Below are 21,902 nucleotides of genomic sequence, written 5' to 3'. Positions count from 1 at the left end.
AGTAGCCAGGGCTACCGTCAAGGTGTGTCCTTATAGAGAATTTTCCGTAAAGCTTGGGTTTGCGGCGGCCACGATCGTGAGGTGATTATTGGTCCTAATTCCCAAGTTGTGGCTGAGCGCGTGACCGAGCGTCCAGGAATTGTACACTAAATAAAATATTACGGATTTTGGTAGGATTTGTCATGAAAATGATTGAGACAGAATGACCCAATACGGGCATTGGAAGGAGTACGAAGTTGGCGTCAGAAACACTCGTCGGGATGGATCCGCGCCTTACTTTCGCGGTGACAATGCTACAATTCGAAAACCGAACAACGTCCGGAAATAACTTTTCCCGAGGGGCTCCTCGAAATGTTAAATAATCAAACCCCCTTTGAACTTTCGTCAACATGCAGCGATGAATCTCTCTTATCAGAATCGCATTCCTCGTGTTTTCCAGAGTCTCACGGCGATCCCTCACTATCAGAGAAGGGCTCTCACAATGCGATCAGCACCAACGTCTCTTTGGAAAGCAGTCGAGAGTGGATCAGGTGATTCCCAATCTTCCGGGCGGTCAGGTCGGCGACTGATTATGCTGGCAGAGGAACCCATCGATGTGGGCGACTTATACGAGTATCAACGATATAGGTGGCTGTATGTCATAGTTCCGGGCTTGTTAAGAGCTGTCTGACAGTTACAGGAGTGGAAATTCCGAGAAACTCGCAATGCGCTACCGCAAGTTCAATTTGCAAGCCCTTCTAGATACTTCTGTCAAGGCCGTGGGCGATGGACTAAGTTGTATGTTATACTGGCATGCAAAATTTCAAAGCTAAACTCCAAATCATAGGTGTAAAGCTGCTTAAATGTGTCGAAGGGCAGTTTAATAAGGCGTTCCTCCTGACTATGAGTAATGGTCTCGAGATCATCGCTCGATTACCCAACCCAAATGCAGGGCCAGCTTTTTACACAGTTGCATCAGAAGTTGCGACGCGTCACTTTGTATGTGAAACCATTTACCGCGGTATCCAATCAGCAGCTAACCAAAAGCAAAGTTGCGCGACAAGATAGGCATTCCTATCCCTCGCATTTATGATTGGTCGGCTGAGGCACATAATTCAGTAGGTGCTGAATATATCCTCGAAGAAAAGGCTACCGGTCAGCCTCTAGGAAGTGTCTGGGCCAACCTCACTTTCGCATCTCAGTTGGATATCGTGAGCCAGATCGTAGATATGGAAAAGAAACTTGCTTCTATTACTTTTCCAAAGCACGGTTGCATATACTACGAAACGGATCTTTTATCGAGATCTCTGGATTATGAGGCCCTTGACTCACAACATGGATCTTTGGGATCAGCGACCAGTCGAAACGACCAACCGCTAACGTTCGTGATCGGACCTTCTGCCAATCCGGTCTTCTGGGAACGTGAAAAAGCGACAATGAATTTGGACAGAGGCCCATGTACGTTCTTAAATTGAAATATTATTCCGCCAGCTAATGCGAGCTTAGGGGAAAGCGTTGCTGGTTACGCTACGGCCCTTGGAAAGAATGAAATTGAATGGGCTACCTCTCACGCAATGCCAAGAATGAATTTTCACCGATCTATGGAGTTTCCTGAGACGTCAGATGATTACATCGCCCTTGTCAAGAAATACATGACGCTTGCTCCATATCTGGCGGCTTCCTCAAATATTGAGCAATCTAACAGGATCTCGCATCCGGACTTGCACCTTGACAACATCTTCATTGACCCAGGGACTAACCGAATCACTTGCATAATAGACTGGCAGCAGACTTCTGTTTGTCCGATATCTCTGCACCGGTCTAATCCGCAGATGCTTGAGCTATCAGTCTCATCGCAATCAGATCAAGGCAGACATGAAAGAAAGCTTTTGGATCATTACTACAATGCAGTCAAGGAAACTGATGCTCTCCGGTGGGAAGTCCTGACCGATCCCCTTCTCGCGGTTAAAACGAATCCCTTTGTTTTGGTGCCTGGATGCTGGGAGCGAGAAGATTTATTCTCTCTACGCAATGCATTGATCACTGCCATCGCACGTTGGAGTGATATGGGACATGGCGAAATACCATGTCCCGTCCATTTCAGCGAGGAAGAACTCTTACGACATCAAGATGAGATGGATCTTCTCGAAGGGATCTCAGCAATTCTGCGCGAGCTGCAAGATGAAGGGCTTATTCCATTGGGCGGTATGGTACGTCCGCAGTATTATGAGCGTGCCATGGAGTTGAATAATCATTTCAAACACGCGTTCATTGATTTGGCTGAGAATGAGCGCCAGCGGGAATTGCATGCGAAAGTATGGCCTTACCAATAGAAACGCCGGTTTTCCCTTCCCAAGACAATACAGTAATAATTTTTTGGTATTGTAACGCTTATTATCCCGGAAAGAATGGTATGTTGACAGCCTGGAATACGCCCCTGGTTTCCTGGCCGTTTCCCCGCTTCGAAAGCTGTGTTAGTGTGGGCAGGGGTTGTACAATTCCTGACCTATCGATAACGCCTCCAAATTTTGTCACAGGCTGGCAACAATCGAGACGCAGGTTGGTCGTAATCCAGGGCGCTTTGATGTTGGGGGCTGAGTACGTTCATGCAGATCTATCACATGCTAGTCTCTTTTTATCTTAGCCGCTCCCGTGTTTTATTTCATTTTAAAGGCCAAAGCTCCGGTTCGAGTTCTCAACAGCTACAACCTCTCCGATCATGGGTATTGCGGAAAGTAAGATACTCTTGGGGAAATTACAGACTGCGTGTTCATATGCAGAGCATAATGGACGGAATCAGGTCCAGCATGTCTTGTCTGACAAGGAAGTAAGTCATTTATCTCTAAATGTAATTCTCAGTCTAATCAAAAGCAGTTTGTCGACTGTCTTGCAAGAATATGGAAGCATCTCCCTGAGTGCTCGAAGAAACAAATTAATCCTGCCCGCCGCAAACGCACCGGGAATGCCGTAAAGCCCTCCAAAAAACAGAAGATACAATTATCCGAACCTTTGAAAGCGAACCTTGATCAATGGGCAGCAGATAATAACTCCTTCCTGGACCCGAACTACAGCAGGGAATCTTCTTCGGCCACGAGTTGTCCATTCGCAGCGGCCTACCAAGAACTTACGGAAGCCGAAATTCGCAAATCTGGGGATACAATGCGTACGCGTTTTTTAAAGGTCCTTTTTCATCATTTGAAGGACCGGTTCTGCGTAACTTATCTTCGACCTAACGCGGTGGAGTGGATCACTCGCAAAGTTGTCGAAGCGGGATTGGATGGCGGTGACACGCTCAAAATCTCGGGCAAAATTAAAGGCTGGGCTTTTCTAGGAGCAAGATATGATGCATTATGCAGAGATTTAGGGGGGGTATAATGTGGAAGATTACAGCTATCTAGGCAACTTGTTTCGCCTACCGGACGATGTCACCGACAGATTGTGAGTCAAGCAAGAGGCTTATAACTCCAAGCTGACCATGTCACAGTATGTTGAAAGAACTCCGAGTTAAAGGTGACGCCAGAGAAGACATGATCAACTCGTTACTGCGCCGCGGTATCTGTAAACTGGACCAAGTTTCGGCCATGGACAATCTGGCAAATAAGATTTTCTCCTCTCTATGGGGTAATATCGAGGAATCCATTTCGTCCGATGAAACCATTTCGTCCAATGAAGGAGAAGATGGAAAAGTATTCAGCTCGTTGAAAGGTAGGTGTTGAATAACAGCCCGCAACCCAGTAGGTAGATGTTGACATATCTTTCCACCAGATTGGCGCAGTCTACCAGGCACTCGGGTAGTCAGACTTCAGAATGAGCAACGCGCAAATTTGGCCTTCTCCAACCCTGCCCAGAATTCGGGATTGTTTTCACCCTCCACCTCTCTGGACAGCGACAGCGAGGTCGTAAGCATGTCAGGTAGGCTATTGAATTTCTCAACCAAACATTCTAATTCCTTTGCTGATTGAACGCTGAAAAAAAAGGTGATAGGGAAGCTGCCAACCGGGTGGAAGCGTCTGGGACTGAACCGCAGGGGGCCATTCCGCCAGCCCTGGATGCGGCGTCGGCTTCTTTCAGTTCAGATGGTCAGGCCTATTATGCGTTCAGGGACGTGTTCGGGGTTCTGCCGGATTATTTGAATACGTCTACTGAACTGCAAGGGACCGCTCCGCCTGTCCCGGATGCAGCGTCGGCCTCCTTCAATTCAGATGGTCAGGCCTATTACACATTCAGGGACATGTCCGGGGTTGTGCCGGATCCTTCAAATACGTCTACTGAACCGCAGGGGGACCGCTCCGCCACTCCCGGATGCAGCATCGGCCTCCTTCAATTCAGATTGTCAGGCCTATTACATGTTCAGGGATATGTTCGGAGTTGTGCCAGATCCTTTCACTGAACCTCAAGGAGCCGCTCAGTCAATGCCTAATGCGGCGTCGGCCTCTTTCAACTCGGGAGGCCAGGCCTACTATACGCTTGATGCGACATCGGCATCTTTTAACTCAGACATGTTCGGGGTAACCTCAGATGCTTCTTCTACTAGAACCCGAGGGGGCACACCACCCTTTCCTTTGAACGTGACTGGAAGAGGTTTCCCTGTTACCAACGGACTAGGTGGCGATAGATTTGTACCAGAGGGTGTTCATTTTAGTTTGCCTCGGCAGCCCATGACTGTTAGATAGTTTCTATTCCTGTCTTTCAAAATGATATTGTTTCTTTGAACTAATATTACAACGTCTTTGGATTTCATGAATTATCACTGGGTACAATGAATATTGCAGCTGCCCCCGAGCTTAATATAGGCTCATCATCAACGCAAATGTAGGATCCTCCTGGCAACTGGCCTCCGGGTGTTAATTTGACGTTTTCGGATAATGGTATGAGGTATCCTGGTTTTTGATCGTTCAACAGTTTCGTGGGTTTTGACCAGTACACTAAGCGTCCTGTCCAACTCTACTAAATATCAATTAAATGCCCTTGTGAACCAGTAAGCGCGCTTACCTTGTCGATTTTCAATTCCGTTTTCAATAGCGAAATCTTTTTATCCAATAGCGTCCCTCTGTACCTCTTGTTCCCGTTCTCATCCACGTCCTCCTCAAGAATATTTCCCTGGCCATCGATCATCTCTTTGATTTCATTGCGGATCACCTGGGCCGCAGGAGACAGTTGTTGGGGTATCATTCGGGCAGCTGATGACGCAGAGTGACTGGGACCCGTGGTGGCCTATAGAAAAGTTAGGACAGGGATTCGAATGCCCATAGGATGAACTTACACACTATGATATATAGAGGAATAGACCTTCCTCGAAGTCTTCTCTCTGTTGCGGGTAAAGGAGGGGTAAAGAAGGGGAGTGGGGGTAAATTGCCGAGTTGGGCACCAAGTCACATGGCATGACTCTATTCCGTGTTACCACTAGCCACAAGCCAAGTTAATAAAGGAAGATTACGAGAGGAGTGAGGTGAGATAAAATCAACACGGCGGGGCACGCAGTGGGTAATTGATCATTTTAATTTTTGAGTACCACTGTTAAATTGGTCTTCACAACAGAGTGTGACTTAATCTCCCAGAGAATCATTTAGTCTCTACCAACGTTCAGATAACCCCCCGATTAAGATGGCACGTGTACTGACAGCCGAACTTAATGCAGCTCATAGCTCAGCCAAGAGATCAGTGCAGTGTGGGTGACTTCCCCCTTTTCTCACCTGAACAGCACCCATCCGACCAAGTTACTAGTTGAATGAGTGGCTGCTCTGTTCGGCTCACCTTCTCTTACCTCTTTGCGTGCGCATGTGAGCTTTCTCCTGGATGCCAGTACTCCCAAACGAATGGCACAGCCTACATCCGTTCATGGCCTCAGGCATGGAGACGGGCCTATGCATCATCCGCGAGGACTATACCAGCGAGCACTAGCAGGCTATGAGAAGGCCCTCGGCCCGGATCATACGACCACTCTCAGTACAGTCAACAATCTTGCTGCTCTCTACTCTGATCTGGGGAAGCTGCAAGGGGCAGAAGAGATATTCCAGCGAGCACTAGCAGGTTATGAGAAAGCCCTCAGTCCAGATCACAGGAGGACGCAGCGGCTTAGAGAGAGGTTAAATGGGCTAGGCATTGATTGATTGATTTATCATTCGCGGATCTGTCAATCTTATTTTGAGAATGACTATAGTAAGGGCGGACGATGTCATCTGGTTTGGGCAGATCCTGTGTGACCTCACACGCAATGTAACTTTGCGAATGGAGAGGCAGGGCGCAGTATCAATCGGAGTGGAAGGGTAAAGACGTCCGTTTTCCCTTGAGTGACGTGCTCCAGAACACTTGTATGGCCCCCTTACTCCGCCCCGGAAATTCTTGTGTGAATTGCTCTGTCACTTTTGACCAAGGCAGCTTTTGTTCGTCTCTGAGGTTGACCAAGAGACGCTTCCTCGCTAGACCACGGTAAGCCCTTTCTCGTGGAACGAGCATCTTGCGCATCTGTGATGCCAGAAACTAAATTCGGGTCATCCCCGGGGTAAGCTATGTCTGCCGCACCGTCGTGGCCGCAGCTGACTGTGGATGCGGCATCTGTAAACAGTGGGATAGATGCGCAATTTGATAATGCCCCTTCGAATAACCATGATAGGAACTGTAGTCGATCTTCGACTGTCATGCCCATGAATTGAGAACGAACGATGGAGAAAGGTGGATGCTTGCAGTGGCTGCTTGTTGTCGTAGAAGTCCGCCTGGAAACTTTTGTATCATGTTTCCATCTTGAACCTAGGCGTTTTGGGATATCAATGCTCAGCTCATCGGACTGGGCCGTTCCAGGCTGCGCACTATGCTGGCTTAAAGATGACGACTCATTTTCCGCCGGATGAAAGCCTGATGTGCGATCGCCTTTTCCAAAAGCAAACTTTTGGCCCACTTTAAGACCGGCGATACGCTCCGACACTTGGATTTGGTCTGTGCCGGTGCGTCCACTATCTTCGATGATTGCGGGGTCGATATTTTCACCACTATAAATGCCGTGAGGCTGGGTGACATCTTCGCAATGAAGAATCTGCGGATGTAGGTCCGTAGTGACTGGTAGCTTTGGGCTTCCTGGTTTAAGACTAGAGGTTTGTAGATCCGTTTGTAGGTCACCGTCTAAGCAAACCTCTACGGGCGGGCGAGGTGGAAGCGGGTGTCTGGCGTTGTGAGAATGTCCCTTTGATGTTATGTCGCTGACTGAGGGAGGTGGGGTGGTAGTGATCGAGACCGGACTCGGGTAGCGACAAAAATCGAGAGAATCTTGTAGAGGCTGCGCTTTGTCTTGGAAAGGATTCCACGGTCGGAAGGTTTCCAGACGAAAACTAGCTTGTGACATTGTGCCTTAAAAAGGCGGCTAAAAAAAAGGTCTTCCTTCGGAATATGGTACTTAATGCACACATATAATAGGACAACTGGCAGAGGAAAAGGGAACTGGGAATAGGGGGAGATGAAGGGAGTGTGGGCAAGGGAAGAGGACTTGTAGGGGGTGTGGATTCTACTTTTGCCATTCAGGTGGAAATGTGCTCTCTTTTATAGACCGTGATCGCCTGTGAGGCGGAATAAGCCTTCTACATGGCGTAGTAGAGGACTCTCTGATAATCTTAGGATCCTTATTTTAAACCTTTTGATAATTATATCATCAAGATATAGCAACTCGGAGTTTAGGATATCATTTAATAAAGTTTAAAATCCAATGTTCTACACTTTATAAACAATAAATTTGCCATATTACGAACTTGAGGCTATCGGGGAGCTGCTCTGCAGAGATCTAGATCGAGTATCTATTGTTTTAACGATTTCTCTTTAAGAGAAGTTAATTTAGTACTATTAGCATATATATTATCGCATAAATTAACTCCACAGAGTCGACGGTCGACGAGGCACGTCATAAACATACAAAGCTTCGCGTATTGATACAATTTTTTTCGTGTTGATAGCATGAACAGCAAGTTCGAGTCTACCCTCTGAATTTAAGCGGTCTATCACGTTTTTTGGAGGCATGGTGGGTGGTTGGTGAAGTGGAGTGGGAAGTTTGGTTGGGAGGTGGCGCGCCCGCTTGGGTGGCGCGCTCGCTTGGGAATTACGTTAAATATACGGTGCCTGTTATTTTAAAACTTTCAGAGTTGCATATTTTACCAATTCATACCGTACATTACAGACCCCTTTCTTCCTACATGCTCCAACAACAGGCTTCCGACGCCAGGAAATGGATTTGTTCATTTGGTGGCTCGATGCCATGTAGGGTTATCCCCGCAGAGAAAAAGTCCACGAACTAGTCCCGTTCCAACGTTGTGTCCCTTGAATATGTGCTAACTTTTCAATATCGACCATTGGCTAGACAAATGAAACAGTGGTACTAGTACCAGATAGCTAGGGACGTATTTTACTGGGGAACGGAGACCATCGTTCGGCTGACACATATTCTCTGTGACCTGGAGATGGGCATATCAAGACCCAGGGTTCCGCTGGACGCCTTAGACACTGACTCATGATAGGAGTCGGCCCAGAGTTTCCGGATCATTTCCATGTGGACTATCATGAATCCAATCAATATCCATGCCCTTTGCTACGCGGCGACCCACTCTCCGGCTCATGGTTCCAATGATATATCGTAGTTATCTTATCTGATTTATTCATGCTTTCTCTTAAAATGTGTAAGAAGTATTCCGATACCCATCATTGATTACAAAGTCGACTTGGCCTCTTTGACGCCGGAAAAGAGGAATTCATGAGATACGTCGAATTCATGCGCCCTGTTTGGGATATTCAGGCTTGCTTCGTGAGGGACGGCTGCGGTATGATCTTCACTGAAATTGGAGGAGTTCAGTATGTTAGGTGTTTGAGATACCTGACTGCGTGACGTGCTCGAATATCGGTGATGAACGTGTGGTGGTGATGAAAGCGTGGCGCTGTCACGACACGATTTGTTCTAGTAAGGCCTCCCAAGTCGCGGGAGGCGTTCATACACCCGGTGCTCGGATATTGCAATCGCCGCAGATTTCAGAGTACTTTCGTATCGCCTACTGTATATCGAACACGGGGTGATAGCGCTAAACACTCGTACAAGATATAAGGGAAGCGCGAAGGGAACCCTCCGGTTCCCCAGCGATTAGTTTGGTTATCTTGCTACCATGGAGTCATCGTACCACGAACTCATAGTACTGTTGGCCTCCCTCATTCGTAGTCGTATCCTATCCTAAATCGGGCCTATCGTACTATCGTAGAGGAGGCCCTACACGGACTAAATCAATACAATATGCGCCAGAGGACGCAGGTTCCCAGGCAAAAATGGGCGCACCCTTCTAAGGCGTCTGGCCTCGTAAAAAGGATCAGCTATTCATGTGATATACTACATATCCCACGCACTCTGAGGCGGAGCGAACAGTGTAATTAGACTCCTTTCTCCTTCGTCTGTTGCCGTATTAGTTCAACCCCGTAAGCGACTCACCTTACCGGGCATTCGTATGGATAAGACCAATTGCAAACGCTCGAGCTTTTGTTACCTACATATATTACCATGGACCATAGATTTCATCTTCACCATTTCGCGTATAGACAGACTAAATAACAGGCTGCTGAAGATACCTATTATTTGAAGTATACAGATTCTGCAGCCGAGGTTCGTTGCAGCGCAGCGCGAACTTTAATTAGTTATCTTGCATGCGCTCACCTGGGCACTAGTACTGCCTTCGAGGTCCCTACACTAGGCTCAATGCTCCCCAGCCGTGTTATGTACCATTCTCTCCACATCTGCCTCAGCTTGAACCTTTGCCTAGTAGCCTTGCGAACTTCAATGTCAGTATGAGCCCAGATTGTCTGGAAGTACAGCCTGGGAGCCTACTTGAGCAAGTTGAGTGCGTAGATCGCAAGGATGGACCATGGATTCTACTAGTCATGATTAGACGGAAAGAGCTGTGAAGTCTTCGCGGTGAGCAACTTGCGCCATGTCACTCACGAATACCTCTTTAGAATATGTGTTTTGCAATACTCGAGGCTCACATAACCCTCTGTATCCTTGCGACGAAACGGATGGACCATCTTATCCTGAATACAGCAAGTTTGATAAGACCAGAAGGGCCATTGCTTCAAGTGGGGGAGAACAGATCTTCAGACCAGCCACGGTGTGAGGTGGAAAGTGGCAAGTGGATCGAGATTGAGAAGATCAATGGTCCAGCCTCACCAAACCCACTTGACAGCGCATGTTTCATGCCCAGGTGCATGATCCTGCGCAAGCCTTAACTCTTCCCAGCCTACGAGAGGGGAGGAGCTGGGACTCGATTGGTTGCCGTGGCGCTGTTGTTTTGGACCCGCCCGTTGCGGGACTATCTCAACCCAATCGACCCGCCTATCAACTTTCTTAAGTTGATCCTGACGTCGCTTTTGTCTCCCTTGCTACATTATTGCTTTCGTCCCTGCACTGGAAGCAATCCGTCCAAAGCTGTCACAATGATGCAGAAGCATTCCAAGATCGGCCACCGCAAGGTCTCGCCGCCGGGTCCGACCTACATGTCCGATGATCAAGTCGGTGAGTCCAATGTCCTTTGGAGCTACCATCCTCCCCTAGACCGCTATCTCAATCGCAGAAGCTAACCCGCAATGGCAGCCAACTACCTGAAAGATCTTCGAACCAATCGTCCAGCGCGGCCCACCGGCTCTCGCCCCTACCCGGGTAAATCTACGCAGCCCTCCCCCGACCCTCAAGCGAGCCTGCCTCCCCGCGCTGCATCGGCCTTCTCAATGTATCGACCATCTGACGAGCTCCGCCATGAACGACCGCGCCCGGAGAGCGCCGCGTCACGTCGCCGGATGTCCTCGAATGCATCAGGAAACGGACCAGCAGGCCGCCCACTCGCCCAGGAACCGCGTTCAGCATCTGTCCGAAAGACCGTTTTCCCCTCTCAGGTGTTGTCTCGGTCCTTTGCCGTGTCGCCAGTCCCCTCGTATCGGGAGAATGATGAACGGCTCCAAGAGAAGACAGAAGCCCGGCAGTTGCGAGATGCGTTGCAGGACCTGGATCTGAATGACGAGGTTCGTTTGCACGCGGCAGCCCAAGATGAAGCGACAGAGCTTGTATGGATGCACCAGAACCCAGGCATGGCGTACAAGAATCCATACGCTCCATACCGTAACCCAGATATTAAACCCCAAAGCATGAGGCACTCAATTGGAAGTCCAAGTCAGAAGAGTTCTGGCTCATCGTCGAACAAGTTCCGTCATTCGGTTGGATCAAGTGGTTCGAGCAACCAATCGAGCCCAGAGATGCCAGAGGCGACTCGAGATAAGACTCGGAGGAGGTCTTCGCTTGCGGGATCTCTCAAAAAGAATTTGAAGGTCAATTTTGCTTTGCCTGAGGAACCGCAATCAACTAACACTACTCCCAAACCCCGAACTGTGAGCGGAGACTCCTCAAAGGGTGTTTTCAAAAACCCCAACGATCATATTTATGAGGAGCCTCTTGACCCTGCCAAGGAAGAAGAGAGTCGACCTGATTTCTCGAGGTCGGATTCTTCGGCCTTGAGGAATCCCCGCAACGCCATGCCACGGACCAGCAAGCCTCTCCCATGGTTGCGGGACCGGAATTCCAATGGATCCGTCCGAGACAAAATCTCCAGATTCGATATCCACAAGAACCCCCCCCACGCAATCCAGGAACCCTGCATACACAAGCAATGAGTCCACCCCGCCACCGGAGCCCCAAGGAGAGGACATTCCCACGAAAGATGGTATTGAGATCCGCGGAGATGATATTCGCGCCGCAACAAGTAAAAAATTGAAGGATCGAAGTGAAAGCTTGCCAATGCCATCTGCTGTCAGTGACCGAGTGGGGCGACCTATCGTCAGCTTTGATCCCAAATGGCGACCTGGCGACGCGCCGAAGCCTAACCCTGCACAAGCAGGGAGCCACTCGGCTCCTGTAACCCCCGCAGCGCCTACCATCGAAGTGGTACCTAGTATTGAGGTCTCGCAGCATTCTGTGCCTCCTGTTCCTACCATCGTTGGCCCGGACGATGACCCCTCGCCCCCTGTTCCCGTCATTAATGTCCCAGATATCAAGACGCCTACAATCTCAGAATACAGCACCCCTGCAGAACAGCAGGGCAAACCCACGAGCCGGCACGCACCAGCGCCGGCCATTCGTAATAGTCAACAGCTCTCCTTGCAACGAAACCGCTCCGAGCCACAAACTCGCTGGCAAACTCCATATACCCGCTCCGGAGTGCCAACGGCACGATGCGAATCGTGCTCCCTTTCTATTTCCGGCAAAATTGTCACTGCTGGAGGCTGTCGCTTCCATCCCGAATGCTTCGCTTGCTTCCACTGCCAGACACCCCTAGAGTGCGTAGCATTCTACGAAGAACCCCAAGCCAGCCGGGAGGAGAGGCTCGCGAATTCTCCAGAGGAAGACCGCGTGCCTCGGTTCTACTGCCACCTCGACTTCCACGAACTTTATAGCCCTCGCTGCAAGAGCTGCAAGACCCCGATTGAGGGTGAAGTGGTGGTCGCGTGTGGGGCTGAATGGCACGTCGGCCACTTCTTCTGTGCGGAGTGTGGAGACGTAAGTCTTGTTTTTGGTACGCCCCGATCTTCTTCTGCAATGCTAATTCGCTTATCGCAGCCTTTCAACTCGACCACCCCATTTGTAGAGAAGGACGGTTTCGCTTGGTGTCTCAAATGCCATTCGCGCCGTACTGCTCCCCGTTGTCTAGGCTGTAAGCAGCATGTTTTGGATGAACTTGTCGTCAGCGCGATCGGTGGACAATGGCATGAACGCTGCTTTGTCTGCCACGAGTGCGGTGACGGATTTGGATCCGAGGGCCGCTTTTTTGTTCGTGAGGGAGAGCCGAAACGGACCGCCAAGGGACGGATTATTGGCGGTCCCGTGCAGCACGCTGTCTGTGAACGGTGTGAAGGCATTCGCCTCAAGGCGGCAGGGATGTGCTAAGAGTTCTTAGCACTCCTTGGTCAAATATGATGAATTTACTATATGATGAATCCTCGATTTCGGTTTATGACTTTGCATGTCCGATTTGATAGCTTTTTGTTTTTGTTTTTGTTTCTTTTGCTCTTGTCTACTGAGGGGAATGGTTCGGAGTCAGCGAGTGCAGAATGGTCACCTTTGTCATTAGCGTTATTCATGGCTATATTAGCGGAGAATGCATGATAGATTCCTCATCTCAATCTCATCGTCTAGGCCGGCCATTCAGGATCCGCTTTGCGCCGGAAGACGGCCACGTACTTGTTCCCATTATTGCGAGTGACCTTCTTCGATTCCTCAGTCTCGCAAGCCATGACCTGCGCACAAGGATCGGCGCTCACTTCCTCCTCCGAGACTCGTTCCCAAAGATCCTTAATGCTGGGCACTTCCTCATCATCTTCGCCCTCATTCCCCGACACATGGAAATGCTTCAGGATCCAATGGTGATACTCTTCGACATCGGTGATAGTATATAATAGACCGCCAGGCCGCAACACATAGGCATACTCTGCATTCAGGTATTCCGAGACAATGCGAGCTTTATGCTTGCGCGCCTTGAAGTGCGGATCTGGGAAGCAGATGAAGATTTTAGAAAGCTGGTGCCGCTCGAAGAAGTTAGGCAGGAACTTCATCGTGTTGGCTCGGATGCCCGAAATATTCTCATAGTTGCCTGGCACCACACTGGTAGTCGTCCCGACCTCGTCTTCAGGTGCCTCGGATCCGTTCTGTGGTGAGTTGGCTGGTTCTGACGCGGGGGCTGGGTCTTGTGAAGATGTATTCTTAAGGTACTGCTGGCGCAAGCGCAGAGCTTTGATTCGGGAGGTGACGAATTCCAGGACCGAAACACGAATCTCCATGCCTTATTTGGTCTTGTTTCAGTTGTGCTCGTGACTAGACGGGAGATCTCGTATACTCACCAACCATCAATGTGTCTGGTAATAGAGGAGCTAGTCCCACCAGCAAGCCGCCGAAGCCGCAGCCGATATCCACGACCTCCACATCTTTGACGAGTTTTCGTCCACCGCTAAGGGTCGTTTTTGACGTATCTGGGTCCACGAATGCGGGGTAATGGGAAGACCAATCCATATGCGCCGGAGTCAAGGGACTAAAGTTCGTAGAAGCTCCGTTAGCTCCAATTCAACAGTCGCGAACGTCAAATTGTGTTCCCCCGCAAAGAGCCCGAGCACAGATGAATTGTAAATGGAGTCACATACTAGTCAAGCTGGTGATCAGAGAAGGGATTCGCATGCGCACGCTGCCGAAAGAATCTTTTCTGCGGCAGCTGCACCTCGGCCTTGGCCCCATCAGCAGCCTCGTGCTGCTCGTGGATCTTGCGCCGGTATTCCTCGCGCTTTTGGCGCTTGGGCGCAGGTTGTGACACCATGACTGAGGGTGTAAGAGTCAGAAAGAAGGCGAAGTAGGGTGGAGGTGACTCGATCTCGAAATTATTTGCGGGAAGTGCCCCACTCCGATTGGCCCACCACTTTCATATCAAGCTCGACGTTTCCCCACGTCCAGCTTCCCCCCTCTGTGCCTACTTGTCTTCCAAGCTGTCCTTCCCATTGCTTACCTTCTCCATTTAATATCTGACCAGTACTCGTAGCCCTGTCGGACCGAGATGGCGACTCCAGAACCAGCGCCTGCCTCCACCCCGTTCACTTTCCCGTCGACCTACAATTTCCCGCCGTTCTTCACCCCGCAGCCTAACAGCAACACCCGCCAGGCCCAGCTCGAGAAGTGGTCTTCGCTCATCCAGTCCTGGTGTAAGCATCACCGCCAATACAAACTTTCTCTCGTCGAAGCTATCGATACGCCTCTCTTCCACAATGCTACGCTGCGCAAGCGTCTGGATCTTCGCGAAGCCCGTGCCGTGATCGACTGGATGGCCAAGAGCGAAGCGGAGGGTGGTGGCGGCCGGCGCGCAGAGTGGATCGATGCAGCATCAACGGGGAATCAAGTAGCGTGGATCTGGTGGCGAAGGCCCGAAGAGTGGGCCGATATCGTCGGGGATTGGGTGGACGGGACAGGGCAGCGAGGGGCTGTGCTGACGGTTTACGAACTGCTGGAGGGGGATGCGACCGTTTCTCAAGGTATGTACTAGGGATGAAATAGCTGAGAGAAGGACTATGTATTAATGAGCGTGCGCAGAGTTTCATGGCATGGATGCCGAAGCTATGCGGAAGGCACTCAATGTCCTCGTCAAGCGCGGCAAAGCTCAAGTCTTTGGCGAGGAAGGCCAAGAAGGTGTCAAGTTCTTCTGAGCCATTCAATTCGGAAAAGGGAAAAAAAAATAATCATGGTATTCGTGATGGAAGACGCTCAAAAAACCCCCAACCTGCCAACTGTAGGGATATACACACAGTTTACTCCTTATCTACCATCTCTTCTGTCAGCTCATACCCTTCTGCCGGCTTCAGCTCCTGAGACATAGCCATATCAAGAAGCCAGTCCACTCGAAGGATGCGTGGCGTCTTCTTTATTTCCCCGCCCCCTGGCGGAACTTGGTCCAAAGACGGGCATGTTTGGATTCGGTCCCACTCAGGAGGAACACCTCATGGCGTCCAGGTTCATCATCTTCCATCTCACTATCCTCGTCATCACTTTCTTCTCGGCGCGAACTGTTTGTCAAACCAAGACGCCCTCGGTAAAGAAGACACTGTCCTCCATTTGTCTCGACGATCGACTTGAAGGCCTCGAATCCTCCTCGGATATCCTCAACGCAATAAATCCGGAAGTTCTTCAAGAGCTGGTTGTTGTTCTTCTTCGCGTTCTTCAGGGCCTTGGCAAGAGAAAAGTTGAATTTTGACTCGGCGGATTTGTCTACCAGACCGAACTTCTTTGGGTCCAGGAGCTTATCCTGTTTCAGACATTCTGTGATGAAGTCGGTGCTGATGATCGCTGGGGCGTAGGCCAGTGCATTGACAAATTTGGTCGTTCGTAGAATGGATGGTGCCGCCATGTGAGTACATCGGCGGGCATCCTGAACCACCATAATACCCAAGTCTCGAAGGTGTCGCTATCGGAAATATTAGAAACTCTTGCCTGCCATTCCTGGGGGATTTCTTACCTTATCTGCGTCCTCTTTCTTTTCATTGCCTTTCCCAACCCACTTTTGATAGCCAGTAATTAAAAGGTGCATGGAGATCTCCAGCCGAGATTTTTTCGGCCGCTTGGCTTCCTTCACTTCCTCGTTTTCACTCTCCTCTTGGGGATCAAGCGAGCGTCGCTTCTTAGGGTTAATGGTAACCCGGTCTTCGTCCGACTTACGTCTGCCGCCGAAGATAACGCCACCGCGACGTTTGCGTTCTTTCTCATACAGTGCAAAGTCTGGGGCGTACTCATGAAGACGGGCTGTGGCTGCTTCCTTAGATTTTCGACTGCTAGTGGAAGACGGAGTGTCGTTTTCTTTCCCGTCGGGGAGAAGTCGAGATCGTATCGGAGTCTCAATCTTCTTGTTTTCTGAGACCCGGCGTGCTTTCTTAGTTGCCTGAGGTGTGTCTTGTGGCGGTGCAGGAGCATTCTCGTCATCCATCTGCTTCAGCTCAGGAGGTGGCATAGAGGTAGCGTTCTGGTCCTTCTCCTGCATCGCGGGTTCGGGGCTTTGAGATTCTGTATCTTCAGAAGCAAAGAAAACTCGCTCCAGAACCTGCATATCCAGCATCTTATGGCCAGCGATTTCTCCCAGGTTAGTACGGGGCGGAAAGTGACTGTAGCATGGGTCGGACTCCGGCTGATGTCTCCATTTAATGTAACTGTCCTCCAGCCATAGATGGTTGACAACCTGAAGACCCCATTCCCTAGCTGCAGTGCATTTCTCGCTTGTGCCATGCGCGGTAATGAGATGAGTGTTCTCTTGCTTCAAAGTTTTGGTGCATTCAGCACCGGCGGCAGAAATCAAATTCTCAAGATAGATTCTAGCCTCACCAACGTAATTGGAAAGGCTGATCTTGAGCCCTTCGAAACCAGGGATGGGCGTGCGAGAGACTGGATAATGGAGAAGCTTGCTCAGGGGCCGAGTGTACTCATTAAAGATCATCAAAGAATACAGCCAGGCAAGATTACCAACTTCTTTTTCCAGTCGTGAGGCAGTGCGGTAAACAAACCCGTCACGAAAGCGACATATCACCCAATCTGCGTTATAGACATTGCCTGTCACAGTAGCCCCGCCAGACTCAAGCACAGACTGAATCGATTCCAAAAGGCGCTCGCCAATGCGTAGGTCTGGGGACAGCATAATAGTTTTGCCATTGAAGACGCTTCTTTGTTCTTCCCCTTTTGAGCTATGAGGGGTGGGCTTCTTGTTCATATCAGGCATATGCGACGGATCTGGCGTCGATGCAGCATTCAAGCCCTTATTCTCTCGTCGTCGAAGAGGATCATCGGGACCGGCGCTCAGGATTTCAGGGTCGGGGAGGAGATAAGGTGCTTCGTCAATTCGTTGGCCAAGCTTGAGGCAGTCGTCAAACCTGTTTGTGGAAATCAATTAAGATCCAGTATTGATATGGGTCACGGAAGCGGAACTCACCAGTGCGGCAAGACGATTTTCAGCTTAAGCTTCTTCGCCTGGGCTAGGCGCGCCTTGTCGGACGTGTCCGTCAGGTCCACTAGATGGGTGACAGTGCCGGAGACGCGCTGACTGTACAATCCGCCCCTCGCAAGAACTCCTGCCACAATAGCCTCTTTGTCGCCCTCTGGGATATCACCGCAGCACACAACCACATCGTTCATGAAAAGGCGCGGATCTGGACTGAAGTGTCGCGGATTAGAGAGCTTCCGCCTCTTCAAAGATTCATGTAGCCATGATGGCCGGACTACTGGGATCAGGGCTTCGCAGGCAAGATCGAATGTCTCAAAGTTGATTGTATTAGAAATGATGTGTGTGGCAGCCGCTGTATCTTCCTTGGTCGGTGTTGACTGGTGAATAGAAGGTTCGCCGCCATATTCCTCGATAGTCGCTGCGAGCTAGTAGCCGGTGCACGTTAGCAGGAGAGCTCTCAGTCTCAAGGAATAACGTTCAAAGCCAAAACAAGGTGTCAAGCGGCAACTGGATGGAGATCGCAATAAGGCTGAAATCCATCTTTGCCCATATGATGGAGACCGACGACATACCTGCTCTGCATGTTCAAGAGGGAGAGAGTCGGTGCAGACAATACATATGCGATGCTGCTCAAAGAGCTTGTGCTCTTCATCTCGCTGCGCCATGGCGATGGTTGTTGGTCGTTTTGGTTGTGGGGAAATCGACGACGCGACGCGCTTGGAGGCGACGCCGAGTCACGTGCGCGGGGATCTATGGATTCGCTTTGCTGCCTCCTGGCAATCTTGAATCAGCCAGAGGCCTTTGGGTGTTTCCCAGACTTATTGCCACAATAAATGGGATACATGTCAAACTCAAAATAAGGGATCGATAGATAATGGGCCTTGACACTTTTCAAAATGAATTCAGCCTAGCTCATACTTGAACTTACTGCTACCTAGTTCTGAAAATCTACACCAGGGTTGAAACGAATGAATTAAAAATGCCACTTGGAGCGTTCTTTGTGGCGCTAGTTCATTTGTCTGAAAGACATCAGCTTCCTGTAAAAATCACCAGCCTTGGCTAAATTTCACCAGAAGATGGATCTTTAAATGCTTTCGAGGTCTGGTGTTATCGGATGAATCAGTAGTGCCTAATCTTATTTCATCCGATATCCACCAGGTTTCATTAAATCTCACCATAAAATGGATCTTTAATTGTTTTCGAGGTCTGGTGGATATCGGACGAATTCATATTAGGTACTACTGATTCATCCTATATCCACCATGTTTCATGAAATTTCACCAGAAAATGGATCTTTAATTGTTTTCGTAGTCTGGTGGATATCGGATGAAAAATAACATTAGGTACTACTTGATTCATCCGATACCTACCAGACCTCGAAAGCATTTAAAGATCCATTTCCTGGTGGAATTCTATCAAACCCGGTGGCAATCTGTCACTGATCCCACCTGGGCAGCTAGAGGGTGTATTATATAAGGCGTGCCTGGGCATCCATGGATATCCGCACATGAGGTGCGGTCTTTTGGCTCAGCTGTTGTAACATTAGCCCAAGGACGATCCTTCACACAATCAGATCAACCTAGAATATTACTTAACACTTGATACATCCTATATCCACCAGGTTTAATATCAAGATCAGGTACTACTTGGTTCATCTGATATCCACCGGGTTTAACGAAAATTCACCAGGTTCAGCGTATCCTATGATTACTAACAAGTATCTCTGCAAATATTTCACCCTTGCTTCGAAGACCGATGACCGATACGCGCAATGCCTACAATCTGCACTGGTGCCCTTTCCTCCGCTGTCCTACCTCTACAAAGCGTTGCCCTTCTCGGTGAAAACAAAGCTTAACAGGGATGGGTAACTAAGAGGTTCCGAGGGTTTGTTTACTGGCAAAGTATGGCCTTCATATAGGGGAAGTTAAAGATAATATTATTGTATTCGAGAGCTGAATTACTAACAAACTTCATAAATTTTCTTCATGATCGTCGAAAGGAAAATGATAGAGCACCGCTATCTTCTCCATCTCAGTGCTAGAATGTTCCATTAAACCATCCTTAATCATTTGGATGACAGCCTTACACCGATTAAGCTCATCTTCATCTGACACCCAGCCAAGGGCATCTGTCCCGATTAGTTCCCTCATCTCATCTAATTCCTTTAGTTTCTCTTGTTCTTGCTGATGATCCGCCGAACATTGCTGTATCTCTTCCTCAGAAAAAGAGACCGGGCACTTAACAGGTCTCGTCTGTGCTCCTTCATCCAACGACATAGGCCAATTCTTGAGTACCTGCAACATAGCATACTTCAACGAGACAGAATCTCCTTCCCAGGGAGCCTGCGCATGATGAAAAAGTTTCGCTCGAAGCATACAGTTCTCATTTCTGATGGCATCGAAGTGGTCCGGCAGGGATTTCATGGTCAACGCAGCATAGTAAAAGTGAACAATCCGTCTTCGCATCGTCTCTTGAACATTTTTTTGTTCCTCATGGCTGAGTTCATCAAAATTCTTTGGCAACCTGACCTCTGGCTTCGATAGTGTCTCAGATAATGGATCACCCCAGTTTTGAAAATGATCCGGGATTCCAGCGCACAGGCAAAGAGGCAGAATAACTGCATGTTGCCAGTCAATGAGCCCTACCACGTCGTTGGAGGTGTTCACTAGGATGTCATTCGGTGAAAAGTCTGGATGGCGAAGTGTCGGGCGAGACATGCGATGGTCGGACGGGACGTCGAGGTAAGGCGCTATTTTCAAATAATTGGTAAGGAGATGTTGGTACGGAAGAGGTGAGTGGTTCTGGAACTGGTGTATTTCTCGCAGGTATCTTTCGGCGTGTAGGCGTGGTCTGCCAAATCGTTCACAGAATTCTAGCTCGCGCTTGGCCGGTGCTTCAAAGCACGCAGAAAAGGTATTCCCTGGTTCGAAATCAATATTTACAGGAAAGACAGGCATTCCTAGATGCCGACTCACATGGGCCGCGGTCAACTTCGAGAGAGGCTCGTTCCTGATACCACCATTCATGTTGTGCAGTTGGGCCAACGACAATGTCGTCCAAGACCGGAACGACGTGTTGTGAGCTGTCAAGATCGCGGCGGTGATAAAGACTTCCGCTTGCTGGGAAGCGGATGCTCATGAACTGTCTCTCTACGTCAACGATCTGTCTCATTATTTTGACCCGAGTTTTGGTATCCATAGAGAACCACTGATTGCTTAAGGGTGTTCCTTCAAGTCTTTCAAGTAGAATGTATTCGGTTCCAACGGCGTTTGTCTGATCTGGAGAATACGCAAGGACTTTGGGGACGGGAACCCCTTGAGCACGCAGAAGTGCGAGCGTCGCAGCTTCACTGGCCACTGCATAATGTTTTGGAACAGTCATCTTATAAGGCAGCCTTGCAAGAATTACATATCCATCATTGAACGTGATTTGCAAGACACGATTGAAGCCCCCCCTCGGCGAGTTTCGTAATCGAAGCCACACCACTGAGGCCGCGATCGACAGAATGGCAGGCTGTCCTTGCAAGAGCATCTACGTCGAATTGGATACTGCGTTCGGTGCGGCGAAGCTCTTCGTTAAACCTATTTATCACGGCTTGTTAGTTCATCGCAAAGTCAGTTTATTTGCAGATACCGCGTTCAGCAGCGAACCGCCATGACTCACAAAAACCGCCCAGAAGTGTACTCAAACAGATTCGGATTCCCACGCAGAGAAGACATCCTCCTGGGAAGTGCCTTCGAGGATTGATCGAAATATCTCGAAATGCGTCGCATTTTCAAGCAAATGACTGTCAGCTTCAAGGTTACTTCAAAGCTGCTTACTATATGGCACCGGGGCTTTCCAAGGTCAACTTACCGATGATGATATTGTCGTTGCAGAGAGGTACTCCTTTGGGAGGAGCAGCTCTGGTTCTCTAGTTCCCCTCGAGAAAAAGTCTTGAGCTAACTGAATCCAGCCCTTGATATTCTTCGTTAATGAGATATTTGATTTCAGACGGGGAAGTTGATTGATAACTGGGAAATAACATCTGAAGGGGATGTGGCCTGAGAGCACAAGCGAGGTTTTTGTCTTGAGGTCCGCTGGTGACGGCATTTCGCCCTAGGAATGAACTTGGAGGTAGAAACAAAAGCACTTATCACGGGCGCAGGCGGTCGCCCAAGAAAGACTAGATTCAAACGCTGGAAGCTGATCTGGAACTTAACCTCATTCGCTAGTGATCGGACATAATACTTAGAACCAATTGGTTACGTGGCACCTCAGAGGTTTAGCGCTTGTGGTTGCCCTTTGGGCTTCTCTGATTGACGATCGTGTCCAGCTTCTGCGGGTGTCACACAAACTGGAATTTCTGCGAGTTCCTTCCGGCGCAAATGCGACATTCCTAAACCTCCTAGGGAGCGTTACTTTTCGTTA

The 21,902-nt window shown here is 49.3% G+C and overlaps 8 protein-coding genes across 8 annotated transcripts; 4 read left to right on the top strand and 4 right to left on the bottom strand.

Moving 5' to 3' along the window:
- Nucleotides 1–481: 481 nt before the first annotated feature.
- N7468_010357 (uncharacterized protein) lies at nucleotides 482–2,312 on the top strand (the record flags this gene model as incomplete). Its single annotated transcript, XM_058479652.1, has 5 exons — nucleotides 482–633; nucleotides 680–777; nucleotides 827–978; nucleotides 1,032–1,437; nucleotides 1,486–2,312. The coding sequence occupies 5 exons, from the start codon at nucleotides 482–484 to the stop codon at nucleotides 2,310–2,312; spliced, it is 1,635 nt and encodes a 544-aa protein (XP_058326220.1).
- Nucleotides 2,313–3,464: 1,152 nt separating this feature from the next.
- On the top strand, nucleotides 3,465–3,999 carry N7468_010356 (uncharacterized protein; the record flags this gene model as incomplete). The annotated part of the gene is made up of 3 exons (XM_058479651.1): nucleotides 3,465–3,684; nucleotides 3,745–3,878; nucleotides 3,964–3,999. 3 exons carry the CDS (start codon nucleotides 3,465–3,467, stop codon nucleotides 3,997–3,999), a joined length of 390 nt encoding a protein of 129 aa, XP_058326219.1.
- Nucleotides 4,000–6,301: 2,302 nt separating this feature from the next.
- N7468_010355 (uncharacterized protein) lies at nucleotides 6,302–7,315 on the bottom strand (the record flags this gene model as incomplete). The annotated part of the gene is made up of 1 exon (XM_058479650.1): nucleotides 6,302–7,315. The coding sequence occupies one exon, from the start codon at nucleotides 7,313–7,315 to the stop codon at nucleotides 6,302–6,304; it is 1,014 nt and encodes a 337-aa protein (XP_058326218.1).
- A 3,110-nt stretch (nucleotides 7,316–10,425) lies between these two features.
- On the top strand, nucleotides 10,426–12,922 carry N7468_010354 (LIM domain protein; the record flags this gene model as incomplete). The annotated part of the gene is made up of 4 exons (XM_058479649.1): nucleotides 10,426–10,504; nucleotides 10,583–11,477; nucleotides 11,533–12,535; nucleotides 12,596–12,922. The coding sequence occupies 4 exons, from the start codon at nucleotides 10,426–10,428 to the stop codon at nucleotides 12,920–12,922; spliced, it is 2,304 nt and encodes a 767-aa protein (XP_058326217.1).
- A 245-nt stretch (nucleotides 12,923–13,167) lies between these two features.
- trm8 (tRNA (guanine46-N7)-methyltransferase) lies at nucleotides 13,168–14,339 on the bottom strand (the record flags this gene model as incomplete). Its single annotated transcript, XM_058479648.1, has 3 exons — nucleotides 13,168–13,814; nucleotides 13,873–14,060; nucleotides 14,170–14,339. The coding sequence occupies 3 exons, from the start codon at nucleotides 14,337–14,339 to the stop codon at nucleotides 13,168–13,170; spliced, it is 1,005 nt and encodes a 334-aa protein (XP_058326216.1).
- A 234-nt stretch (nucleotides 14,340–14,573) lies between these two features.
- N7468_010352 (ESCRT-II subunit protein VPS25) lies at nucleotides 14,574–15,216 on the top strand (the record flags this gene model as incomplete). Its single annotated transcript, XM_058479647.1, has 2 exons — nucleotides 14,574–15,045; nucleotides 15,104–15,216. The coding sequence occupies 2 exons, from the start codon at nucleotides 14,574–14,576 to the stop codon at nucleotides 15,214–15,216; spliced, it is 585 nt and encodes a 194-aa protein (XP_058326215.1).
- Nucleotides 15,217–15,318: 102 nt separating this feature from the next.
- N7468_010351 (uncharacterized protein) lies at nucleotides 15,319–18,157 on the bottom strand (the record flags this gene model as incomplete). The annotated part of the gene is given in 5 exon segments (XM_058479646.1): nucleotides 15,319–15,492; nucleotides 15,507–15,971; nucleotides 16,023–17,421; nucleotides 17,481–17,910; nucleotides 17,968–18,157. The coding sequence occupies 5 exon segments, from the start codon at nucleotides 18,155–18,157 to the stop codon at nucleotides 15,319–15,321; spliced, it is 2,658 nt and encodes an 885-aa protein (XP_058326214.1).
- A 1,305-nt stretch (nucleotides 18,158–19,462) lies between these two features.
- Nucleotides 19,463–20,873, bottom strand: N7468_010350 (uncharacterized protein; the record flags this gene model as incomplete). Its single annotated transcript, XM_058479645.1, has 2 exons — nucleotides 19,463–20,412; nucleotides 20,468–20,873. The coding sequence occupies 2 exons, from the start codon at nucleotides 20,871–20,873 to the stop codon at nucleotides 19,463–19,465; spliced, it is 1,356 nt and encodes a 451-aa protein (XP_058326213.1).
- Between the last annotated feature and the right edge of the window lie 1,029 nt (nucleotides 20,874–21,902).

This window comes from Penicillium chermesinum (genome assembly GCF_028974085.1).
Source record: "Penicillium chermesinum strain IBT 19713 chromosome Unknown utg000008l:1.0-1752722.0:1.0-1753981.0, whole genome shotgun sequence".
Taxonomy (NCBI): domain Eukaryota; kingdom Fungi; phylum Ascomycota; class Eurotiomycetes; order Eurotiales; family Aspergillaceae; genus Penicillium; species Penicillium chermesinum.
Note: the sequence above shows the minus strand (reverse complement) of the source record. Positions and strands in the feature narration are given on the sequence as shown.